Raw genomic sequence first — 18,557 nt, 5'->3', positions numbered from 1 at the left:
CACGTAAATATTTAAACATGCTGACATTGAGAAGTACTGAAGTAACAGAGGAGTTAAGTTCTTCACTTCTCTCTGTCTCTCTGTCTCTCTCTCTGTCTCTCTCTCTCTGTCTCTATGTCTCTCTCTCTGTCTCTCTTTATGTCTCTCTATGTCTCTCTCTGTCTCTCTCTGTCTCTCTCTCTGTCTCTCTCTCTGTCTCTCTCTCTGTCTCTATGTCTCTTTCTGTCTCTCTCTCTCTGTCTCTCTCTCTCTGTCTCTCTCTCTCTCTGTCTCTCTCTCTCTTTATCTCTCTCCCTCCCTCTCTCTCTCTTTATCTCCCTCCCTCTCTCTCTGATGAGAACCTTGTAATAGAGTGCTGATTGTTAGTGTCTCCACATCATTCTAATGGACTATTGATTGATGGGTGGAGTATGTTGATGAGTAGAATGTGATTCGTGGGTTGAGTTTAATGTTCTTGGGTAGGTTCCGTTACACTGCAAAGGGTAATACAGTTACTATAGTTACTACAGCTTGTCTGTCTGTCTGGTAACATAGTTACTATAGTTACTACAGCTTGTCTGTCTGTCTGGTAATATAGTTACTACAACTCGTCTGTCTGTCTGGTAATATAGTTACTATAGTTACTACAGCTTGTCTGTCTGTCTGGTAATATAGTTACTATAGTTACTACAGCTTGTCTGTCTGGTAATATAGTTACTAGAGTTACTACAGCTTGTCTGTCTGGTAATATAGTTACTATAGTTACTACAGCTTGTCTGTCTGTCTGGTAATATAGTTACTATAGATACTACAGCTTGTCTGTCTGTCTGGTAATATAGTTACTATAGTTACTACAGCTTGTCTGTCTGTCTGGTAATATAGTTACTATAGTTACTACAGCTTGTCTGTCTGTCTGGTAATATAGTTACTATAGTTACTACAGCTTGTCTGTCTGTCTGGTAATATAGTTACTATAGTTACTACAGCTTGTCTGTCTGTCTAGTAATATAGTTACTATAGTTACTACAGCTTGTCTGTCTGTCTGGTAATATAGTTACTATAGTTACTACAGCTTGTCTGTCTGTCTGGTAATATAGTTACTACAGATACTACAGCTTGTCTGTCTGTCTGGTAATATAGTTACTATAGTTACTACAGCTTGTCTGTCTGTCTAGTAATATAGTTACTATAGTTACTACAGCTTGTCTGTCTGTCTGGTAATATAGTTACTATAGATACTACAGCTTGTCTGTCTGGTAATATAGTTACTATAGATACTACAGCTTGTCTGTCTGGTAATATAGTTACTATAGTTACTACAGCTTGTATGTCTGTCTAGTAATATAGTTACTATAGTTACTACAGCTTGTCTGTCTGTCTAGTAATATAGTTACTATAGTTACTACAGCTTGTCTGTCTGTCTGGTAATACAGTTACTATAGTTACTACAGCTTGTCTGTCTGGTAATATAGTTACTATAGTTACTACAGCTTGTCTGTCTGTCTAGTAATATAGTTACTATAGTTACTACAGCTTGTCTGTCTGTCTGGTAATATAGTTACTATAGTTACTACAACTTGTCTGTCTGTCTGGTAATATAGTTACTATAGTTACTACAGCTTGTCTGTCTGTCTAGTAATATAGTTACTATAGTTACTACAGCTTGTCTGTCTGGTAATATAGTTACTATAGTTACTACAGGATGTTTGTCGGTCTGGTAATACAGTTACTATAGTTACTACAGCTTGTCTGTCTGTCTGGTAATATAGTTACTACAGCTTGTCTGTCTGTCTGGTAATATAGTTACTATAGTTACTACAGCTTGTCTGTCTGTCTGGTAATATAGTTACTATAGTTACTACAGCTTGTCTGTCTGTCTGGTAATATGGTTACTATAGTTACTACAGCTTGTCTGTCTGTCTGGTAATATAGTTACTATAGTTGCTACAGCTTGTCTGTCTGGTAATATAGTTACTATAGTTACTACAGCTTGTCTGTCTGGTAATATAGTTACTATAGTTACTACAGCTTGTCTGTTTAGTAATATAGTTACTATAGTTGCTACAGCTTGTCTGTCTGTCTGGTAATATAGTTACTATAGTTGCTACAGCTTGTCTGTCTGGTAATATAGTTACTATAGTTACTACAGCTTGTCTGTCTGTCTGGTAATATAGTTACTATAGTTGCTACAGCTTGTCTGTCTGGTAATATAGTTACTATAGTTACTACAGCTTGTCTGTCTGTCTGATAATACAGTTACTAGACTTACTACAGCTTGTCTGTCTGGTAATATAGTTACTATAGTTACTACAGCTTGTCTGTCTGTCTAGTAATATAGTTACTATAGTTACTACAGCTTGTCTGTCTGTCTGGAAATATAGTTACTATAGTTACTACAACTTGTCTGTCTGTCTGGTAATATAGTTACTATAGTTACTACAGCTTGTCTGTCTGTCTAGTAATATAGTTACTATAGTTACTACAGCTTGTCTGTCTGGTAATATAGTTACTATAGTTACTACAGCTTGTCCATCTGTCTGGTAATATAGTTACTATAGTTACTACAGCTTGTCTGTCTGGTAATATAGTTACTATAGTTACTACAGCTTGTCTGTCTGTCTGGTAATATAGTTACTATAGTTACTACAGCTTGTCTGTCTGTCTGGTAATATAGTTACTATAGATACGACAGCCTGTCTGTCTGGTAATATAGTTACTATAGTTACAACAGCTTGTCTGTCTAGTAATACAGTTACTATAGTTACTACAGCTTGTCTGTCTGTCTGGTAATATAATTACTATAGTTACTACAGCTTGTCTGTCTGGTAATATAGTTACTATAGTTACTACAGCTTGTCTGTCTGTCTGGTAATACAGTTACTAGACTTACTACAGCTTGTCTGTCTGGTAATATAGTTACTATAGTTACTACAGCTTGTCTGTCTGTCTAGTAATATAGTTACTATAGTTACTACAGCTTGTCTGTCTGTCTGGAAATATAGTTACTATAGTTACTACAACTTGTCTGTCTGTCTGGTAATATAGTTACTATAGTTACTACAGCTTGTCTGTCTGTCTAGTAATATAGTTACTATAGTTACTACAGCTTGTCTGTCTGGTAATATAGTTACTATAGTTACTACAGCTTGTCCATCTGTCTGGTAATATAGTTACTATAGTTACTACAGCTTGTCTGTCTGGTAATATAGTTACTATAGTTACTACAGCTTGTCTGTCTGTCTGGTAATATAGTTACTATAGTTACTACAGCTTGTCTGTCTGTCTGGTAATATAGTTACTATAGATACGACAGCCTGTCTGTCTGGTAATATAGTTACTATAGTTACAACAGCTTGTCTGTCTAGTAATACAGTTACTATAGTTACTACAGCTTGTCTGTCTGTCTGGTAATATAATTACTATAGTTACTACAGCTTGTCTGTCTGGTAATATAGTTACTATAGTTACTACAGCTTGTCCATCTGTCTGGTAATATAGTTACTATAGTTACTACAGCTTGTCTGTCTGTCTGGTAATATAGTTACTATAGTTACTACAGCTTGTCTGTCTGTCTGGTAATATAGTTACTATAGTTACTACAGCTTGTCTGTCTAGTAATATTGTTACTATAGTTACTACAGCTCGTCTGTCTGTCTGGTAATATAGTTACTATAGTTACTACAGCTTGTCTGTCTGTCTGGTAATATAGTTACTATAGTTACTACAGCTTGTCTGTCTGTCTAGTAATATAGTTACTATAGTTACTACAGCTTGTCTGTCTGTCTGGTAATATAGTTACTATAGTTACTACAGCTTGTCTGTCTAGTAATATATTTACTATAGTTACTACAGCTTGTCTGTCTGTCTGGTAATATAGTTACTATAGTTACTACAGCTTGTCTGTCTGTCTAGTAATATAGTTACTATAGTTACTACAGCTTCTCTGTCTGTCTGGTAATATAGTTACTATAGTTACTACAGCTTGTCTGTCTGTCTGGTAATATAGTTACTATAGTTACTACAGCTTGTCTGTCTGTCTAGTAATATAGTTACTATAGTTACTACAGCTTGTCTGTCTGTCTGGTAATATAGTTACTATAGTTACTACAGCTTGTCTGTTTAGTAATATAGTTACTATAGTTACTACAGCTTGTCTGTCTGTCTAGTAATATAGTTACTATAGTTACTACAGCTTGTCTGTCTGTCTGGTAATATAGTTACTATAGTTACTACAGCTTGTCTGTTTAGTAATATAGTTACTACAGCTTGTCTGTTTAGTAATATAGTTACTATAGTTACTACAGCTTGTCTGTCTGTCTAGTAATATAGTTACTATAGTTACTACAGCTTGTCTGTCTGTCTGGTAATATAGTTACTATAGTTACTACAGCTTGTCTGTCTGTCTAGTAATATAGTTACTATAGTTACTACAGCTTGTCTGTCTGTCTGGTAGTATAGTTACTATAGTTACTACAGCTTGTCTGTCTGTCTAGTAATATAGTTACTATAGTTACTACAGCTTGTCTGTCTGTCTGGTAATATAGTTACAATAGTTACTACAGCTTGTCTGTCTGTCTAGTAATATAGTTACTATAGTTACTACAGCTTGTCTGTCTGTCTGGTAATATAGTTACTATAGTTACTACAGCTTGTCTGTCTGTCTAGTAATATAGTTACTATAGTTACTACAGCTTGTCTGTCTGTCTGGTAATATAGTTACTATAGTTACTACAGCTTGTCTGTTTAGTAATATAGTTACTATAGTTACTACAGCTTGTCTGTCTGTCTAGTAATATAGTTACTATAGTTACTACAGCTTGTCTGTCTGTCTGGTAATATAGTTACTATAGTTAATACAGCTTGTCTGTTTAGTAATATAGTTACTATAGTTACTACAGCTTGTCTGTTTAGTAATATAGTTACTATAGTTACTACAGCTTGTCTGTCTGTCTAGTAATATAGTTACTATAGTTACTACAGCTTGTCTGTCTGTCTAGTAATATAGTTACTATAGTTACTACAGCTTGTCTGTCTGTCTGGTAATATAGTTACTATAGTTACTACAGCTTGTCTGTCTGTCTAGTAATATAGTTACTATAGTTACTACAGCTTGTCTGTCTGTCTGGTAATATAGTTACTATAGTTACTACAGCTTGTCTGTCTGTCTAGTAATATAGTTACTATAGTTACTACAGCTTGTCTGTCTGTCTGGTAATATAGTTACAATAGTTACTACAGCTTGTCTGTCTGTCTAGTAATATAGTTACTATAGTTACTACAGCTTGTCTGTCTGTCTGGTAATATAGTTACTATAGTTACTACAGCTTGTCTGTCTGTCTGGTAATATAGTTACTATAGTTACTACAGCTTGTCTGTCTGTCTAGTAATATAGTTACTATAGTTACTACAGCTTGTCTGTCTGTCTGGTAATATAGTTACTATAGTTACTACAGCTTGTCTGTTTAGTAATATAGTTACTACAACTTGTCTGTCTGTCTAGTAATATAGTTACTACAACTTGTCTGTCTGTCTAGTAATATAGTTACTACAGCTTGTCTGTCTGGTAATATAGTTACTATAGTTACTACAGCTTGTCCATCTGTCTGTTAATATAGTTACTATAGTTACTACAACTTGTCTGTCTGTCTAGTAATATAGTTACTACAGCTTGTCTGTCTGTCTGTCTGGTAATATAGTTGTCATCATTGAGATTCTATTGAATTACTAGAGGGGCTACATCATCAACCCTCAAAGTTCCAGAATGTGGTGAAAATGGCAGCCATATTGGTCAGGGAGAAATCCAAACCAGTATAATTGTAGAACTAGCCTCTTTAACTAGGGCTCCAGAGTGGCGCAGTGGTCGATGGCACTGCATCTCAGTGCTAGAGGCGCCACTACAGACCCTGGTTCGGTTCCAGGCTGTATCACAACCGGCCATGATTGGGAGTCCCATAGGGCGGCACACAATTGGCCCAGCGCTGGCCGGGGTAGGCTGTCATTGTAAGAATTTTTCTAGCCACCGTGCTTCTACACCTGCATTGCTTGCTGTTTGGGGTTTTAGGCTGGGTTTCTGTACAGCACTTTGAGATATCAGCTGATGTACGAAGGGCTATATAAATACATTTGATTTGATTTGATTTGTTCTTAATTGACTTGCCTGGTTAAATTAAGGTTAAATAAAAGATCTGTAAACAGTCCATAAATGTCTAAATTTCTGTTTTCTTGGAAAGCTGTGAGTGCTGTTATATAATACCAAATCAGTACTAGTTGCATTTACAACTTGTCTAAGTCCTGTCATCAACTGATGTCAGCGTGTGGCTGTGGATTGACAGAATTGTTTGAATTGAATGTTGTCATATTGGCAGTTAAAAATGTATGGAATCATTCCTCTAAAAATGTCTGGCTAGCTAGCTAACAACATACAACGCAGATACATTCTTAAAGAGAGAGAAAAGAGAGAGAGAGAGGAGAGAAGGAAAGAGCGAGATATGACAGTATTCAGGGTACAGTACCTTCTCTGCACATGCAGGATCCGTCGATGTGTGAGCAGGCGATCTGGTTGTGACAGGAACAGGGAGAGGAACAGTTGGCCCCATACACCCCAGCAGGACAGGTCAGAGAACAGTCATCACCCTGAGAGAGAGAGAGAGAGAGACAGAGAGAGAGAGAGAGAGAGAGACAGACAGACAGAGAGGGAGGGAGAGAGAGGGAGAGAGAAGAGACAGACAGACAGAGACAGACAGACAGAGAGAGAGTGAGCAAGAGAGACATAGAGAATGAGACATACTTTTTTTTAAACTTTCTTTCTTTAATGATACATCCTCATTTCATTAAAAAATCACCACTACCGCCCGCCCCCGCCCCCCTTTAAAAACAAATATCCCCTATTCTAAGACTCACCTTGCCCTGAACCCCACGATACAAAACAACACACCACAATAACCAAAACCTCACCACTTCTACAGCCGTACATCCAACCCGTCTTCCCCACCCGACACACCACATCTCCTGAAACATCTCCACACTGCTTAGCATTTTACACAACTCAAATTCCACCCTAAGGCGCGCAGAGGCCTTCCCATTCAATAATAGTAAAGGGTCTGTTATCCCCCCACCTTTGACCCTGTTCCTCCTCGTTCGCCAAATAGACAACTTTGACTGAGCAAACATTTGGCCTTCTCCTTATTTGAAGAGCTGTACCCCATTATAAATATCCCAACAGTGAACTCCACCCCCGAACCACTCACACACACATTCCAATAATGACATTAACCTGGCGCACATACAGTGCCTTGCGAAAGTATTCGGCCCCCTTGAACTTTGCGACCTTTTGCCACATTTCAGGCTTCAAACATAAAGATATAAAACTGTATTTTTTTTGTGAAGAATCAACAACAAGGGGGACACAATCATGAAGTGGAACGACATTTATTGGATATTTCAAACTTTTTTAACAAATCAAAAACTGAAAAATTGACTGTAGAAAACCCATGATGCACAGTTTCACTCATGACACAGAAAGGACACCCCAGTCCAACTCTCGGGTCGACCCGTGCCAACCAGCCGTTACTGTCCAGGGCTCCATGTAGAACCCTCCACTGGAGGTCCCCTGACCTCTTTGGTACTGGGGGTTTGTAGAGCCCCCTCCATCTAAAACCCACCATACTCTCCTCCCTACATAGCCCCTGCCACTGATGTGCCTTCACTCCTGGTAGGCTCCTAATGTTCCTCACCTTAACGCAGAGGTTGTAGAGGGCTTTAACCTCCCACCCCCTCAAACTCCCCCAGGCCATCAAACTCCCCCAGGGTCCTCCCGACCCCCTTGCCAGTCCCCAGTCTCTGCAGTCACCTGCTGTGGTGGCAACATTGGTGGCTCCTCCCCCTTTTGGCCGCTCGAACACCCCCCTTACCGGCTCAGACAGGGCCTCTTGGACCTCCTCCAGGAATCTCTCCAACAGCCTAAGAGACGTTATTCCTGTTTATTAAGCATTTCATGGCTACAGATGTGAGTGATACGGGTCGGTAGTCACTTAGGCAGGTTACCTTAGTGTTCTTGGGCACAGAGACTATGGTGGTCTGCTTGAAACATGTTGGTATTACAGACTCAGACAGGGAGAGGTTGAAAATGTCAGTGAAGACACTTGCCAGTTGGTCAGCGCATGCTCGGAGTACACATCCTGATAATCTGTCTGCCTTGTGAATGTTGACCTGTTTAAAGGTCTTACTCACATCGGCTGCGGAGAGTGTGATCATGCAGTCGTCCAGAACAGCTGATGATCTCATGCATGTTTCAGTGTTACTTGCCTCGAAGCGAGTATAGAAGTGATCTAACTCGTCTGGTAGACTTGTGTCACTGGGCAGCTCTCGGCTGTGCTTCCCTTTGTAGTCTGTAATGGTTTGCAAGCCCTGCCACACCCGACGAGCATCAGAGCCGGTGTAGTACGATTCAATCTTAGTCCTGTATTGACACTTTGCCCATTTGATGGTTCGTTGGAGGGCATAGCGGGATTTCTTATAAGCTTCCGGGTTAGATTCCCGCTCCTTGAAAGCGGCGGCTCTACCCTTTAGCTCAGTGCAGATGTTGCCTGTAATCCATGGCTTCTGGTTGGGGTATGTACGTACGGTCACTGTGGGGACGACATCCTCGATGCACTTATTAATGACGTCCCTTAACACTCCCACTGAGCCTGATTGAGGCTCCTCCCAATTTCTGTCTTTCGTAAAATCCATTGTGCAGTTCCAGTCCCTGCGACCACCAGCGTCTCCTCAGGCGCTACCTGCGAGAGTTCCTGTCTAAGACACCCAAACAGACGCTCCCTCTCCCTCCCTGTGTTAGGTGCATACACATTTATAAGGACAAAACCCCTAGTTGTTAATTTCTGCTTTTACGACAAGCAGTCTACCCCTACACACCTCCTTTGAGGAGCACATTTTTACCGCCAGCCCCGGTGCAAAAAAGACTGCCACCCCTGCACTTATATTTGTCCCATGGCTCAGCACACTTACCCCTTTTCCACCAGAGACCCCAATCGACTTCATTCAGCACATCATTATGCATCTCCTGCAGAAACAACACCTGTACTTTTGTTTTGTTTTACATATACACCCAAAATACTCCTCTTTCCCACATCTCTGGTGACATTTATATTGAGCGGGCCTACCCAAAGAGCAAAGCTCAAAAAGCCCCAGTGCCAGAAGGAAACTATACATCTAAACAGTGTCTGAAGGTAGACCCAACTCCATCTCCCATCCTGATCCCCCCCCCCCCCCCCAGCACCAGGCAAAGGTTCCTTTGACCACACCAGCCTCTCAGGTTCCTTTGACCACACCAGCCTCTCAGGTTCCTTTGACCACACCAGCCTCACAGGTTCCTTTGACCACACCAGCCTCTCAGGTTCCTTTGACCACACCAGCCTCACAGGTTCCTTTGACCACACCAGCCTCTCAGGTTCCTTTGACCACACCAGCCTCTCAGGTTCCTTTGACCACACCAGCCTCTCAGGATCCTTTGACCACACCAGCCTCTCAGGTTCCTTTGACCACACCAGCCTCTCAGGTTCCTTTGACCACACCAGCCTCTCAGGATCCTTTGACCACACCAGCCTCTCAGGATCATTTGACCACACCAGCCTCACAGGTTCCTTTGACCACACCAGCCTCTCAGGATCCTTTGACCACACCAGCCTCACAGGTTCCTTTGACCACACCAGCCTCTCAGGTTCCTTTGACCACACCACCCTGACACACTGTTGTGACCCACTTCGTCAACCTAAATCGCAGTGCTAGCTGTGCCACCAGAGATTCTGGGTTCGAGCCAAGGCTCTGTCGCAGCCGGCTGTAACCGGGAGGTCCATGGGGCGACGCACAATTGGCCCAGCCTCGTTCGAGTTAGGGAGGGTTTGGCCGACAGGGATATCCTCCATCGCGCACTAGCGACTCCTGTGGCGGGCCGGGCGCAGTGCACGCTGACCAGGTCGCCAGGTGTACGGTGTTTCCTCCGACACATCGGTACGGCTGGCTTCCGGGTTGGATGTGCATCAAGAAGCAGTGCGGCTAGGTTGGGTTGTGTTTCGGAGGACGCATGGCTCTCGACCTTCACCTCTCCCGAGTCTGTACGGGAGTTGCAGCGATGAGACAAGACTGTAACTACCAATTGGGGAGAAAAAAGTGAAAAAAAATCAAATAAAGATTCAAGATGAACCTTCTTCATCTCTCATTCAGTTAACAGTTCCCTCACCGTGTACTTTGACCCTTCTGCCTGATTGGCTGTCAGCTCTGGACCCATTGAGGAGGAGTCTGAAAAGAAAGCCTCCTCATCTCCAACTCCATATCTCATCCTGATCCCCCCCAGCACCAGGCAAAGGTTCCTTTGACCACACCAGCCTCTCAGGTTCCTTTGACCACACCAGCCTCTCCCCTCCCACCTCCTTTCTTCTCCCCTTTTTTCATTTTCCGCTTGACACCCCCCCTAGTCTCTTACACTTCCCCACTATACTCTCCTCATCCACTAGCATAACCTGACTAGACCCAGCCTCATCTACACCACCACCCATAACTTGACTAGACCCAGCCTCATCTACCCCACCATCCATAGACTGACTAGACCCAGCCTCAGCTACCCCACCATCTCTAGCCTGACTAGACCCAGCCTCATCTACCACACCATCCATAGCCTGACTAGACCCAGCCTCATCTACACTACCCTCCATAGCATGACTAGACCCAGCCTCCGCTACCCCACCATCCATAGCATGACTAGACCCAGCCTCATCTACACCACCACCCATAACTTGACTAGACCCAGCCTCATCTACCCCACCATCCATAGCCTGACTAGACCCAGCCTCATCTACACTACCATCCATAGCCTGACTAGACCCAGCCTCATCTACACTACCATCCATAGCATGACTAGACCCAGCCTCATCTACACTACCATCCATAGCCTGACTAGACCCAGCCTCATCTACACTACCATCCATAGCATGACTAGACCCAGCCTCATCTACACTACCATCCATAGCATGACTAGACCCAGCCTCATCTACACTACCATCCATAGCATGACTAGACCCAGCCTCATCTACACTACCATCCATAGCCTGACTAGACCCAGCCTCATCTACACTACCATCCATAGCATGACTAGACCCAGCCTCATCTACACTACCATCCATAGCATGACTAGACCCAGCCTCATCTACACTACCATCCATAGCATGACTAGACCCAGCCTCATCTACACTACCATCCATAGCATGACTAGACCCAGCCTCATCTACACTACCATCCATAGCATGACTAGACCCAGCCTCATCTACACTACCATCCATAGCATGACTAGACCCAGCCTCATCTACACTACCATCCATAGCCTGACTAGACCCAGCCTCATCTACACTACCATCCATAGTCTGACTAGACCCAGCCTCATCTACACTACCCTCCATAGCATGACTAGACCCAGCCTCCGCTACCCCACCATCCATAGCATGACTAGACCCAGCCTCATCTACACCACCACCCATAACTTGACTAGACCCAGCCTCATCTACCCCACCATCCATAGCCTGACTAGACCCAGCCTCATCTACACTACCATCCATAGCCTGACTAGACCCAGCCTCATCTACACTACCATCCATAGCATGACTAGACCCAGCCTCATCTACACTACCATCCATAGCCTGACTAGACCCAGCCTCATCTACACTACCATCCATAGCATGACTAGACCCAGCCTCATCTACACTACCATCCATAGCATGACTAGACCCAGCCTCATCTACACTACCATCCATAGCATGACTAGACCCAGCCTCATCTACACTACCATCCATAGCATGACTAGACCCAGCCTCATCTACACTACCATCCATAGCATGACTAGACCCAGCCTCATCTACACTACCATCCATAGCATGACTAGACCCAGCCTCATCTACACTACCATCCATAGCCTGACTAGACCCAGCCTCATCTACACTACCATCCATAGTCTGACTAGACCCAGCCTCATCTACACTACCATCCATAGCCTGACTAGACCCAGTCCTGTACCCTCACCTTGTCTACGGCGTTTATGTGGACACGCAAAGCTCTTATGCCCCAAATCCGCACACTCAAAACACTGTAGACAATCTGTGCTGGCAAACCCTGCGTAGAGCCCCTCCCCATGCCTCACTTTAAAATGCACATTTAACTGTTATCGTAGTTCAGAAACATGAATATTCCGGAAGGAAACAACATGCTCAACGGTGTCTGCCTGGAAACCTGCCGACAGTACAGGAAAAACCACTAGCAAACTTAACAAAACCACTCAGCTTTTTCCTGATCTGATCGTCCGTAATAAACGGAGGCAGATTCACAACTACAGCCCTGGTCGAAGGAGTCGGAAGAGGAGAAATCAGCAACAACACGAATATTCCACTAGCAATCAGCCTGTCCAATAAATGTACTCTTTTCATGAACACAACCACAACTTTGTTAACACTGGATGCAGAATGTATAAATTCAGCTCCTACCTGTTCACCGACCACGAGCAGAACCTCTTCCAAATTAACTCCATTCTCAGGAACACACCTGAATCCATGACGTATCGACAGCGTCTCCTCCGTGCTAGGCTGTGAAGCCATCGCTCACACCTCGCCGTTCAAACCCCAGGAAACTAAAACTCCGTCCCGTTCCTCCCTAACTTTGAACGAAAATAGTGGGTACAGCTAAACCACCGTTAACCCTCCACCATAGAAAATAAAAAATACCAAGAAAAAAAGCAAGAATGTATGGACAGAGCCCTCCACACTGCCTCTCAACTACAAACACTCCCAGCATGCACTGAGAGAGACAGAGAGAGACAGAGAGACATAGAATGAGAGAGAGAAAGAGAGAGAGAGAGAGACATAGAGAGAGACAGAGAAAGACAGAGACATAGAACGAGAGAGAGAAAGAGAGAGACAGAGAGAGACAGAGACAGAGAGAGAGACAGAGACACAGAGAGACAGAGACAGAGAAAGACAGAGAGACAGAGACAGAGACAGAGACACAGAGAGACAGACAGAGAAAGACAGAGAGACAGAGAGACATAGAGCGAGAGAGACAGAGAGACAGAGAGAGACAGAGAGAGATACAGAGAGACAGAGAGAGACATAGAGACAGAGAGAGCGACAGAGAGAGAGACAGAGAGAGACAGAGAGAGTGACAGAGAAAGACAGAGAGAGCGACAGAGACAGAGAGACAGAGACAGAGAGAGCGACAGAGAGAGAGACAGAGAGAGACAGAGAGGAGAGAGAGACAGAGAGAGACAGAGAGAGACATAGAGACAGAGAGAGCGACAGAGAGAGAGACAGAGAGAGACAGAGAGAGCGACAGAGAAAGACAGAGAGAGCGACAGAGACAGAGAGACAGAGACAGAGAGAGCGACAGAGAGAGAGACAGAGAGAGACAGAGAGAGCGACAGAGAGAGACAGAGAGACAGAGAGAGCGACAGAGACAGAGAGAGAGACAGAGAGAGCGACAGAGAGAGACAGAGAGACAGAGAGACAGAGAGAGACAGAGAGAGCGACAGAGAGAGAGACAGAGAGAGACAGAGAGAGCGACAGAGAAAGACAGAGAGAGCGACAGAGACAGAGAGACAGAGACAGAGAGAGCGACAGAGAGAGAGACAGAGAGAGACAGAGAGAGCGACAGAGAGAGACAGAGAGACAGAGAGACAGAGAGAGACAGAGAGAGAGACAGAGAGAGCGACAGAGAGAGAGACAGAGAGAGACAGATAGAGCGACAGAGAAAGACAGAGAGAGCGACAGAGACAGAGAGACAGAGACAGAGAGAGCGACAGAGAGAGAGACAGAGAGAGACAGAGAGAGCGACAGAGAGAGACAGAGAGACAGAGAGACAGAGAGAGTGACAGAGACAGAGAGACAGAGACAGAGAGAGCGACAGAGAGAGAGACAGAGAGAGACAGAGAGAGCGACAGAGAGAGACAGAGAGAGAGAGACAGAGAGAGCGACAGAGAGAGCGACAGAGAGAGAGGTAGTTTCCCTGTTTCCACAAGCGATATTTTAATAAGACCTTAGTGAAACTTTAACAGTGTTTGGATCAATATGTTCCCTCCTAAATCAAAAGTTAGTTTGAAGTTTTCAAGCCTCAAAATGTGATCTAAAGTTGAGATGAGTTCATTTTCCACACCATCTGTTGTTGTTGTTGTTTAGATACATATTTGTCTGAATCCCCAATGATAGGGAAATATAGGCACCGTCTAATTCAATAATTTTAGACTGATTCATTTGGGATTCAGATGTAAAGTTGGATCCACGTTCACGCAGCAGATGGCATGAAACACAGACACTCATCTCAACACTACACCACTTTTGAGGTCTGAAAACATCTGACAAACTTTTACTTTGGAGTCAACTGCCTTTTCAACCCAGACACGCTGTACATGTTCCCCGGGACAGACCAACAAGCAAATCTACAGACCACAGTGTTGCTTTGATCACAATGTGAACTCCCTGTGAAGTCCATAGATCTACTGTGGTATTCTAGTCTGTAATCTCTCCTTTCTTCTCTGAGGATACAACGATCTACTGTGGTATTCTAGTCTGTAATCTCTCCTTTCTTCTCTGAGGATACAACGATCTACTGTGGTATTCTAGTCTGTAATCTCTCCTTTCTTCTCTAAGGATACAACGATCTACTGTGGCATTCTAGTCTGTAATCTCTCCTTTCTTCTCTAAAGACAGAACAATCTACTGTGGTATTCTAGTCTGAAATCTCTCCTTTCTTCTCTAAGGATACAGCAATCTACTGTGGTATTCTAGTCTGTAATCTCTCCTTTCTTCTCTAAGGATACAGCAATCTACTGTGGTATTCTAGTCTGAAATCTCTCCTTTCTTCTCTAAGGATACAACGATCTACTGTGGTATTCTAGTCTGAGTATAAAGCATTACCATGTTGACTGATTGTGTTGACTGATTGTGTTGACTGTTCGTGTTGACTGATCGTGTTGACTGTTTGTGTTGACTGATCGTGTTGACTGTTTGTGTTGACTGATCGTGTTGACTGTCCGTGTTGACTGATCGTGTTGACTGATCGTGTTGACTGATCGTGTTGACTGTCTGTGTTGACTGATCGTGTTGACTGACCGTGTTGACTGATCTTGTTGACTGATCGTGTTGACTGACCGTGTTGACTGATCGTGTTGACTGACCGTGTTGACTGATCATGTTGGCTGATCGTGTTGACTGATCGTGTTGACTGTTCGTGTTGACTGTTCATGTTGACTGATCGTGTTGACTGATCGAGTTGATGATTTATGCATTGAAGTAAATTGGTGTCAGTCTGCGACCCAGAACATTCAGAACACACACAGACTGAGCCCGTCCTGTCAACCTCAGTGGTCTATCAGTGTGACTAGATTACTCAGTATTATTCAGGTTACTGACACGTTACAACAACTACAGTACTCTGGCAGACCACAGAGACATAACGCTCAGCACAAACCATTCTGGAGCTTGGAGTAATTAATAGATAAACAACTATTGACTAAATGAACACAATAAACACTAGGTCTAAAGGCTGTTCCTACGCTGTGTCGTAGGCTTGTGTTTCCTGAGTAAATCTGAGATCCACTATTAGTACATAATCCCAGTACATAATCCCAGTACATAATCCCAGTACATAATCCCAGTACATAATCTCAGTACATAATCCCAGTGCATAATCCCAGTACATAATCCCAGTACATAATCCCAGTACATAATCCTCTCCTCCTCCTCTCTCCTCTCCTCTCCTCTCCTCTCCTCTCCTCTCCTCTCCTCTCCTCTCCTCTCCTCTCCTCTCCTCTGGGAATCTCTCTATGACACTCCTTTGAGCAGGACCTCCACCTACAGTACAGCACTGTGCTGATTCAATTAATTATGAACCATGTCGAATTAAGACAGCAGACCCCCCCCCCACCCCCCCACCACCAACCCTATGTCTTATAATTACCCTTCATCTAATATTCACAAAGTTAAACAAACGAAGAGACGGAAGAAAAAGATGAGTGTTAGAAAGAGAGTGAGGTAGTTAAAGAAAGAGAGTGAGTGTTCAGTAGATGGTAGTCCTGGAGAAAGCACTAGAGATGACTACAGTAGTGTTCAGTAGATGGTAGTCCTGGAGAAAGCACTAGAGATGACTACAGTAGTGTTCAGTAGATGGTAGTCCCGGAGAAAGCACTAGAGATGACTACAGTAGTGGTCAGTAGATGGTAGTCCTGGAGAAAGCACTAGAGATGACTACAGTAGTGTTCAGTAGATGGTAGTCCTGGAGAAAGCACTAGAGACGACTACAGTAGTGTTCAGTAGATGGTAGTCCTGGAGAAAGCATTAGAGATGACTACAGTAGTGTTCAGTAGATGGTAGTCCTGGAGAAAGCACTAGAGACGACTACAGTAGTGTTCAGTAGATGGTAGTCCTGGAGAAAGCACTAGAGATGACTACAGTAGTGTTCAGTAGATGGTAGTCCTGGAGAAAGCACTAGAGATGACTACAGTAGTGTTCAGTAGATGGTAGTCCCGGAGAAAGCACTAGAGATGACTACAGTAGTGGTCAGTAGATGGTAGTCCTGGAGAAAGCACTAGAGATGACTACAGTAGTGTTCAGTAGATGGTAGTCCTGGAGAAAGCACTAGAGATGACTACAGTAGTGTTCAGTAGATGGTAGTCCTGGAGAAAGCACTAGAGACGACTACAGTAGTGTTCAGTAGATGGTAGTCCTGGAGAAAGCATTAGAGATGACTACAGTAGTGTTCAGTAGATGGTAGTCCTGGAGAAAGCACTAGAGACGACTACAGTAGTGTTCAGTAGATGGTAGTCCTGGAGAAAGCACTAGAGATGACTACAGTAGTGTTCAGTAGATGGTAGTCCTGGAGAAAGCACTAGAGATGACTGCAGTAGTGTTCAGTAGATGGTAGTCCTGGAAAAAGCACTAGAGATGACTACAGTAGTGTTCAGTAGATGGTAGTCCTGGAAAAAGCACTAGAGATGACTACAGTAGTGTTCAGTAGATGGTAGTCCTGGAGAAAGCACTAGAGATGACTGCAGTAGTGTTCAGTAGATGTCAATGGAAGAGATGTGTGTGTGTGTGTGTGTGTGTGTGTGTGTGTGTGTGTGTGTGTGCGTGCGTGCGTGTGTGTGTGTGTGTGCGTGACAGTCTAGCTGATTGACAGCCATATGATGGATTCTGTTAAATTATAACATGTTTCAAGTTAAACTGTAGTTTGTTTGTATCCTGTTTAGTGAATGATTACTGTGAGTATTAATGCAGTTTTGCCATGAAACTGTCCGTATGCTAATTTAGAAAAGTGGTCCTAATCAGAGAAGAGGACATTTCCTAGGATCAGAGAGCAGGGTCAGGCCTAGAATGAAGATGGACGGGTTGGGATTCTGACAGCTGGCTAAATAAAGAGAGGACCATGGACATTCTACAGAGAGAGAGGACATTTCCTAGGATCAGAGAGCAGGGTCAGGCCTAGAATGAAGATGGACGGGTTGGGATTCTGACAGCTGGCTAAATAAAGAGAGGACCATGGACATTCTACAGAGAGAGAGGACCATGGACATTCTACAGAGAGAGAGGACATTTCCTAGGATCAGAGAGCAGGGTCAGGCCTAGAATGAAGATGGACGGGTTGGGATTCTGACAGCGGGCTAAATAAAGAGAGGACCATGGACATTCTACAGAGAGAGAGGACATTTCCTAGGATCAGAGAGCAGGGTCAGGCCTAGAATGAAGATGGACGGGTTGGGATTCTGACAGCTGGCTAAATAAAGAGAGGACCATGGACATTCTACAGAGAGAGGACCATGGACATTCTACAGAGAGAGAGGACATTTCCTAGGATCAGAGAGCAGGGTCAGGCCTAGAATGAAGATGGACGGGTTGGGATTCTGACAGCTGGCTAAATAAAGAGAGGACCATGGACATTCTACAGAGAGAGAGGACATTTCCTAGGATCAGAGAGCAGGGTCAGGCCTAGAATGAAGATGGACGGGTTGGGATTCTGACAGCTGGCTAAATAAAGAGAGGACCATGGACATTCTACAGAGAGAGAGGACATTTCCTAGGATCAGAGAGCAGGGTCAGGCCTAGAATGAAGATGGACGGGTTGGGATTCTGACAGCTGGCTAAATAAAGAGAGGACCATGGACATTCTACAGAGAGAGGACATTTCCTAGGATCAGAGAGCAGGGTCAGGCCTAGAATGAAGATGGACGGGTTGGGATTCTGACAGCTGGCTAAATAAAGAGAGGACCATGGACATTCTACAGAGAGAGGACATTTCCTAGGATCAGAGAGCAGGGTCAGGCCTAGAATGAAGATGGACGGGTTGGGATTCTGACAGCTGGCTAAATAAAGAGAGGACCATGGACATTCTACAGAGAGAGAGGACATTTCCTAGGATCAGAGAGCAGGGTCAGGTCTAGAATGAAGATGGACGGGTTGGGATTCTGACAGCTGGCTAAATAAAGAGAGGACCATGGACATTCTACAGAGAGAGGACATTTCCTAGGATCAGAGAGCAGGGTCAGGTCTAGAATG

The 18,557-nt window shown here is 43.7% G+C and overlaps 1 protein-coding gene across 1 annotated transcript in view; it reads right to left on the bottom strand.

The window, feature by feature from the left end:
- The window catches only part of LOC139412477 (multiple epidermal growth factor-like domains protein 11), a 204,517-nt gene that overhangs the window by 75,081 nt on the left and 110,879 nt on the right, over positions 1-18,557 (bottom strand). The window contains exon 7 of the mRNA XM_071159266.1: positions 6,492-6,612. Within this exon, the coding sequence (XP_071015367.1) occupies positions 6,492-6,612 (121 nt within the window). The remainder of the gene's footprint in view (positions 1-6,491; positions 6,613-18,557) is intronic.

The sequence above is a fragment of the Oncorhynchus clarkii genome, chromosome 6, assembly GCF_045791955.1.
Source record: "Oncorhynchus clarkii lewisi isolate Uvic-CL-2024 chromosome 6, UVic_Ocla_1.0, whole genome shotgun sequence".
Lineage (NCBI taxonomy): Eukaryota > Metazoa > Chordata > Actinopteri > Salmoniformes > Salmonidae > Oncorhynchus > Oncorhynchus clarkii.
Note: the sequence above shows the minus strand (reverse complement) of the source record. Positions and strands in the feature narration are given on the sequence as shown.